At 32.4% G+C, this 7,808-nt stretch overlaps 2 protein-coding genes across 4 annotated transcripts in view; one reads left to right on the top strand and one right to left on the bottom strand.

Annotated features, from left to right (window-relative positions):
- Nucleotides 1-244: 244 nt before the first annotated feature.
- LOC100177056 (receptor-type tyrosine-protein phosphatase epsilon-like) lies at nucleotides 245-5,949 on the top strand. Of its 2 annotated transcripts, XM_026840368.1 has the most exons (20): nucleotides 245-742; nucleotides 801-917; nucleotides 968-1,083; nucleotides 1,148-1,211; nucleotides 1,495-1,583; nucleotides 1,720-1,841; nucleotides 1,897-1,993; nucleotides 2,048-2,118; nucleotides 2,179-2,313; nucleotides 2,378-2,521; nucleotides 2,609-2,754; nucleotides 2,930-3,065; nucleotides 3,122-3,225; nucleotides 3,400-3,512; nucleotides 3,908-3,981; nucleotides 4,074-4,211; nucleotides 4,443-4,580; nucleotides 4,684-4,817; nucleotides 5,055-5,190; nucleotides 5,561-5,949. In XM_026840368.1, exons 1-20 carry the CDS (start codon nucleotides 678-680, stop codon nucleotides 5,630-5,632), a joined length of 2,211 nt encoding a protein of 736 aa, XP_026696169.1. In that variant the 5' UTR covers nucleotides 245-677; the 3' UTR covers nucleotides 5,633-5,949. The 2 variants fall into 2 exon arrangements, with proteins under 2 accessions (XP_026696169.1, XP_018672824.1); XM_018817279.1 differs by having other exon boundaries at nucleotides 1,897-2,118.
- Nucleotides 5,950-6,070: 121 nt separating this feature from the next.
- Nucleotides 6,071-7,808, bottom strand: part of LOC100179394 — a 9,268-nt gene continuing 7,530 nt past the window's right edge. For both annotated transcript variants that reach the window (XM_026840366.1, XM_026840367.1), the window contains 4 exons: nucleotides 7,319-7,385; nucleotides 7,142-7,230; nucleotides 6,824-6,913; nucleotides 6,071-6,520 (listed from right to left, as the gene is read on the bottom strand). In XM_026840366.1, coding sequence (XP_026696167.1) covers nucleotides 6,480-6,520; nucleotides 6,824-6,913; nucleotides 7,142-7,230; nucleotides 7,319-7,385 — 287 coding nt within the window. In that variant the 3' untranslated portion in view covers nucleotides 6,071-6,479. The remainder of the gene's footprint in view (nucleotides 6,521-6,823; nucleotides 6,914-7,141; nucleotides 7,231-7,318; nucleotides 7,386-7,808) is intronic.

Raw genomic sequence — 7,808 nt, 5'->3', positions numbered from 1 at the left:
ACACAACATAAAAGTAAATAAGCGTATGTGGGCTCAAAGCCCTCATACCCACAACGTAACAGTTGCTTGCTTAAAATTATATCGGGATTAAAACAATTATACGAAATATAGAAGCACATAAACCACAATTGTTATCTAAAATTTTAATAGTTTATCAAAGGTATTATGACGTAATCATCGTTACATTTTTAATCCACGATGAACGTGCGTAAAACTTTTTATTTGTTTCTACCGATTTAGATACGTCGTTTTAATAAATGTAATATCATTTTAAATTCACAACATAAAGGTTCCATGTGACATGATTTGTGACAAAATTAGTATAGTAGGTGTTAGAAAAATGCATTTTTTTTTTAATGTTTGCACGAACCGTTTCGTCATTTTAGCTATTCGCCGTGTTCTCGCAATGTAACCGATGCGGTTAAAATAGAGCGCACGTTTATGTCGTCAATAATTACGGAACAAAGAAACCAAAGAGTATATTGTCGGCTGAACGTAAGAAAGTTGATTTTAATATAAATAGGATTTATTTCTACTAAAAAAATCCGGACGTTTTTCGACGATCCGGACGGTGACATTATCACTGAAATGGGGGTATTTTTACAATCCTGTGCAGTTGTTATCTTATCATTGGTGGTAAAGAAGGAAGCAACGTTTATAGAGATTCCTATACATGGATGGAAATAGAAAACATAATTACATCATCTAACTATTCTGCACAATGTGTTGCAGTTTTACCAAGGTATGTTCTGTAACACACCTTTAAAAAAAGAGCATAACTAACTGGACTTTAAAATCAGGTTTATTGAAACAAGCACACAAGTTGGTTTATCATCCACTACTACAACACAATGTAAAGTGAATACATTTTATGCTATAAGCTGCACCAACAAATTAACCAATGGAATTAAATACAAGTGAGCACTCTTTTATTATTTCTAAAAACCTATTTTAAGTGCATCTACAGATTTCAGGTTGTCACCATAACTGTATCAGATGTAGGATACTTGACACAAACTAGTCAACCGATTGTTGCAACCCCCACAGATAAACCAACAAGTTTCAATACAATTATACTAGCAGGTAATGCTTAAACTTCTTTGCTCTGGTTGCATATAGGTTATTAATTAAATAAAATGTGTTTCAGTTGTGATAGTTGCAACTTGTACATTGATTGTTTTAGTTGGAGCTTATTTCTACAAGAAACAAAAGTAAGAATATTGATGTCCGTAAAACAAATTTCTTATTATACTGTTTTTACACATCACCTGGACCAAAGTACTTTAAATAATTTTCAATAAAACAATAAATTTTGGCGGTTTGAAGAACCAGTTCTTCCATTCAATAATCGTACCAAGTAGAAGTACTCTGCTTTCGGGTATGTTCCGTTTTTAGAATAAATTATTTTCAGACGTATCAAAACTGTCAATGAACACAGAACAAACATAAGGTTGTCTAAGTGTAATAAAACATGTTAATCTACATTACATGCAGAAATAACCAAGCAATAAAAGATAGGTCACCAGAGCTTCAGTTCGTTCAATCCACAAATGCTATTCAACAAGATGGTACGAATTGTGAAGGTAATTGCCTAATTGTATTTAAACATAGTTTATTACAAATATTAGGTCAATCATTTATACATATTATATGTATTTTATTGAAACACAATTTTACAAGAGCAATTTTTTGTTTGAACACATTACCACAATTTTACAGGAGCATATGCCAACCTAGAAGTTGTTCATAGATCAGAACTGGACATTCTAACAATTGACTTAGTAAACAAATATAAGAACATGCTTTTTTTTAATGAGGCAGCTTTTGTTCAGCAATTTCAGGTAAATCAATTCGTTATTTATGAATTTGTTTGTCCTATAATTGATTGTATTTAAGGAACTGGCAACCGCAACAAAGGAAATTATTCTCCCAAAAACACATGCTGAAAATCCAGATAACAAGAAGAAAAATAGATACAAAAACATTTTGCCATGTAAGTTGTTTTTAAGTTCAAAAATAATTTTAAAAAATAATTTGGGTTTTGCAGATGATGCCACAAGAGTTGAACTGAAAAAAACAGCTGAAAGTTTTGATTATATTAATGCAAATTATATTGATGTAAGTAAGTGTAAGTTTATGAATTAGTTATTTATCGGGTGAATTAAATTTCTCTTCCAGGGTTATTCTCAGGAGCGTAAATTCATAGCAACACAAGGTCCATTGGATCGAACAACTGGAGATTTCTGGAGGATGGTTTGGGAACAGGAATGCTTGGTTATAGTTATGCTTACTAATGTTGTTGAATCTGGCAAGGTAGAATAGATTCTTACACACATTACAAAGTGTTGTACAAGTTTCAAATTTAATATGTTTGCAGATAAAATGTGCAAAATACTGGCCTGACCAAGGAAAACGTTGCACATATGATGGTTACAGTGTTGAAACTGTTACAGAGGTTGATTATGGCTCTTACATTGTAAGGACAATAAACATTGAAGAAACCAATAATGAATATGCAACGGTTGGTAGATCAACATTACAAAATACGAATGTTTGGAATATAGAGGTCACTTACATAATGGTTTAATACATTCTCTTTGTGTTCTAGGCATTAAAACAGATACAGCATTTTCATTACATAGCATGGCCAGATCATGGTGTGCCATTGATCACATCTAGCATAATTCAAATGCAAAAAAATGTTAATGCAAAAGCCAACTCGGAAAATGCAGCACCCATAATTGTACACTGCAGGTATTGGTCATTGTAGCTTTCACACACTTTCTGTAATTATTAGATTAACAAAAATAGTACATGGGACATATTTATTGCTTATCTTTTGTTTACAACGAATGTATATTGTTGGGATCCATCTCACTCACACAGAAAAAGCAACTTTTTATGAATCTTTTTGCAAACTTATTATCAGTGCTGGAGCAGGTCGTACAGGAGCGTATATAGGATTTGATATTTTACTCGATGAAATGAAATCTAGAAACAGAGTGAACGTATACAGAACTGTGCTTAACATGAGAAAGCAAAGAATGGACATGGTGCAGAATATGGTTTGTAAAACTAAGTTGTGATTGTTGCAGTGTTTAACATTTCTTTTCTATCACAGAAACAATATATATTCATACACAAGCTGATAACTGAATGTTATGCATTGGGAAACACTGAAGTGGATGTTGCTGAATTACAAGAACATATCTCGCAACAAACTATGTAAGTGGTATCAGGACAGTGGTCCATTGCTATGTTCAAATGCAGTACATTATATCGTCTCTTTAAAAATTGGGAGAGTTCATGACTTAGGAAAGGTTCTTGGGTTAAAAATCTCACATGCCTTCAGTACAATTTTAATCAGTAAGAAAACCTATCATTTGGTTTCTATTTAAGATTGCTTGAAGAATTTGACAACTTAAGCATCATTCTTCCTCTGACAACATCACAGAAAATTGCTCTCCAGCATTCTGATGATCCAGGAAACAAAGATGTCAATGTTTTACCATGTAACTAACTTTTATAACTATACCACTATATAGTACATTTACGATGTTGAACATTAAAGTGGTTGAACAACAATACACAATATATATATCACTACAACCATATTTCACACTAGAATACGGTTTAAGTATTATAGCCTATATTTTGGCACCAAAATTAATTTTGGAGCGATACTAGACTACGGCCATGTGGTTATACATCCTAGCTATACAAAAGTCGTTTTTTCAAAACCCAATCAAATGTAAAGATTGTTCTCACATAAAAGAAATGCATTGACAAGTTAGGGGTATACCTTAAGGAATGTCACATTTATTAAAATCACTAGTCAATCAAAACTACAAATCTGGCTGCCCTAGAGCTGTGCCGATATTATACCAAAAGAAAATGTTGTTTTCAGATGACCACTCTATAGTTCGAGTTTTGAATGAAAACGATGAAGATTCTTTTTACTTGAATGCTTCTTTTATATCGGTTTGTTAAAATTTTTACTTTAAAACTGGCAAGCTAAATTGTCACCATAGTGAATCAGCTGTACAACTCACATGATGCATTTAATTTGACAGGATTACTCTCCGAATGAAACTTTTATTGTGGCACAAGATCCAGTGCCTGCTAATGTAGATATTTTCTGGAGGGCCGTTGTGGATAACAATGTCAATGTTATTGTGATGTTAAGTACAGTAGGGAACGGGGAAACAAAGGTAATGAAAAAACTGTGATATTATGTCAACACAATGGAGTTTTTATACAGACATTACACGGTTGCAAATGAGGTGCCTCACCTGACACCTTAGGACCTAACCCTTATAGCAATAGAAATTTTAAAAGCTCTACAAGGCTCGAGTGCTGTATAGTTTTATGTTAGAATATCAAATAAATTTTATAAAACATTTTAGAATAAAAGAAAACTATTTAAAAATTATACTTCCAAGGACAACTGCATACAATATTGGCCAAATGAAGTTGGACAAAGTCAAACATATGATACTGTTAATGTAACTCTGCTTGATGTAAATAGAACTCATGCCATGTTTGAAAGGAAACTGGATTTGGAATGTGGACATTTAAATGTAAGGAAAACTTACAAGAACCGCTCTAATACCGCCTACATATTAAAATTGTACGGTGTCTATCAAATACCACAAAACATTATTTTTTGTTTAAATACTGCAGGAAACCATAACACATATCCAGTGTCTATTCTGGGGAGGAAAGTTGGATATACAAGACACTGAAAGCCTGGTAAACCTGATCTCTATTGCTGGGCATTTAAAAGGAGATATTGGGAAAATTTTGGTTCATTGCTGGTTAGTACCAGCACTTTTTATACCAAGTCTAAGCAACATATACATAAAAACTAAAATTTAGTTTTGGGATAATCTCCAACCTAAAATTCTTGGGAAAATCTTCAACCTACAACTCCAACCTAAAATTCTTGACCGACTTTGGCAGAAATGCTCACCCTTAGACTACAAGCCCAATTTTCTAGATTAAAACAATTTTTTTATATAGGCATTTTTAAACATAATTATTTTTAACTATAGTGATGGAGCTGGGCGTTCAGGTGTGTTCTGTGCCGTCAACAACATTATTAAGAGATTGAGAACTGAAAATCGTATTGATGTGTTTCGTACTGTTAAAGATCTAAGAGACATGAGACCGCATATGGTTCGATCTGCTGTAAGTGTTTGTCGGTTTATGGTATAATATTTACAACTAAAATACAATCCAACAAAACAGTTTTTGTACGACAGTACGAGTATTAAACGTTTTTGAAAAAAGCCTTATTGCTCCTGAAAATTCCTAACCAAGCTATTGGTTGTACTGTTTTAACATTCAACATTACACATAACACAACTACCTTGTTCTATAAACATCGTATTCGTATATGATAAAGCCTAAATCGATTTCACACCCTAAACGTGTTGCCTGATCTATACCATCGTAACGTGCAACGGATTTTTACTAGTACCGCAATATAACAAACTAGTACTGCACATATAACAATGTATAATATTCGTGACCAAAATAAACGTGTTTACCTTTACAGGAGCAATACCTGACTTGCTACAACTCCATCATTGCTTTCCAGTCTTCCGTTACCACATACGCTAATCTCTGAACAATGTATGAGGAAATCCAATTTGTGTTAAACATTGCATCAAGTTAATCAATATACACTTAGACTACTTGTAAACGTTTTTATCTGTAGATAAAATGAACGCTTCTCGATTCGTTTTAACTTCAATTGTAAGTTATAAACATGCGGCGCGCAACTTTTCTGCAATTAAATTTCCCACAATTCAAAATTACTATGTCTAAAATATACCATAGAAATATAAACAACAAAAATTTAAGATTTTATAACGATTATGTTATGATTTATACATACAGTGATTGAATGTATTTTATTGCCCTTAAAATAAATATGAATAATTTACTACTATGTCATTTCATTTTAAATTCATTCTATGACAAAAAAACGTTGTAAATTTGCCGCGGAAATTTTAACACAGAGATATATTTGTGACTATGTTATGAATTAGGTTCCCTTTCTTACGCGCAGTGTTGTTTTATTGTTTTGTTACCTTCGACGAAAAAAGATTAAAAGAACCACTTTTTTAGCTAGCCCTAATTTTCACTTATTCCACACCGGTAGTGTATGAATGAAAACACTCTGTTAACATAATTGTGTTTTTCACGGATAATGAATCAATAATATACAATAATTTAAAAAAATAATAAATACATCATCAATAAAAAAAGAAATAAAATATATATATAGTCTATAACAATGTTTTCTTTGCATAACATTGCTTTTCAGATTCACTTTACTCCAGTGTTTCAATAAGTGCAAACCAAAGAGTTTAAAACCAATCTTTGGCATAACATTGGCTCATAACTTTACACAGGTGTATACTGTTTCTGCTATGGAGAACTAACGATAACCACGGCAACAACCACAACTTTTAAGTACTTTGAACTTTGAATTCTTCATAAGCATTTGATTCTGTAATATACATGTTTAATAAGTAAAGTATTATGTTTTGTGCTATAATAAGTAAAGTATGTACCCCTTGATAGGCTCTTTTATAGTAACTGATATCCATTTATTCGACTGTTCAATAACACAAAACATAAAAATCAAGATTAAAAAGCAAAAGAGGGAAGTGGTTATCCTGCCTAAAATAGATAGTTTTTGTATTGTATGTCAGAAACTAACATCGAGAATCAATATGCTAGCCTTCTGCCACTAACAATAATATTAAATACCCTTGATGTCTTTTAAATATAAAATTAGTATAACTTATACCTTGATTGGCAGGAAGATTCTTTANTGGGGATAAATAAGTCGAGTTGTCCATTTTTAGTTTCTGATCAACTTCTAAGTTGCTGTATGCACCTGAAAGTTTAATGTTTTTATCTATTCTAATGGATGAGGTCTTATAGCAAAGTGTGGCATGGGAGGTAGGGTTTAGGCAAGGGTTGGCCAATACCACAAACACCTTGTAATTTAAGTACAAGAAATCTATACATTATCAACCATGTGACACTGAAAATATATAAGAGCAATAGTTAATATTATAACCTGCTAGGTACTGACAGCTTATTTTTAATCCATTTATTTTACCTTCATAATTTGTATTATCTTGTTGCACACCCCCTTTATTCTGAACAAAATGAACATTTTGAGATCTGCCTTGTTTCAGAAGCACATTCCTGTGTTTTTATATTAGTTACCATAAGATCACACAATGTGTACAAAAGATGACACTTTTAGGGTTAAAGATTCTATTCAAAATCTTACCTTTGTTTTCTGTAGAAATAAACAGCTGCTGCCAAAGCTATCAACATGCACACTGCAACCACCACAACTGAAAAACATGTTACATTTAACCAAAGTTAGTATAGACTAAGTTAGGAAACGGCGCTCGTGTCCGCCATTACGGAGCCCACAGAGCGTGAATCGCCTGTACAAATGCATGGTCGGCATGTGTTCATATTGTTTTTGTAAGCGATACAAAGCTAGAAAACACGTATAGCGGTTGTTTTAACATTTAAAATATAATTTCTAATATAAATCTTGTTATATAATATTAAATCTAGGAATTAATGTGAAGTAAATTAATATTTTGACTGGTTTTCGGCGTACAGTGTGGTTTAACAGGGTACTTTACGTTGGCGATTAACACTAGCAGCAATCAGCTTAGTTTACATAATAGTATCTGATCATACCTACAAATCTACAGAACCATTCTTTACTACATTTATAATCCAACATGAGTGGACATGCAGCT

This window comes from Ciona intestinalis, unplaced genomic scaffold (assembly GCF_000224145.3).
Source record: "Ciona intestinalis unplaced genomic scaffold, KH HT001224.1, whole genome shotgun sequence".
Taxonomy (NCBI): domain Eukaryota; kingdom Metazoa; phylum Chordata; class Ascidiacea; order Phlebobranchia; family Cionidae; genus Ciona; species Ciona intestinalis.
Note: the sequence above shows the minus strand (reverse complement) of the source record. Positions and strands in the feature narration are given on the sequence as shown.

Coding starts and splice junctions, on each gene's coding strand:
- LOC100177056 (XM_018817279.1), top strand. CDS start 678: ATGGAAATAGAAAACATAATTACATCATCTAACTATTCTGCACAATGT. Junction 1,212..1,494: donor TATTTCTACAAGAAACAAAA/GTAAGAATATTG, acceptor CATTACATGCAG/AAATAACCAAGCAATAAAAG. Junction 5,191..5,560: donor CGCATATGGTTCGATCTGCT/GTAAGTGTTTGT, acceptor TTACCTTTACAG/GAGCAATACCTGACTTGCTA.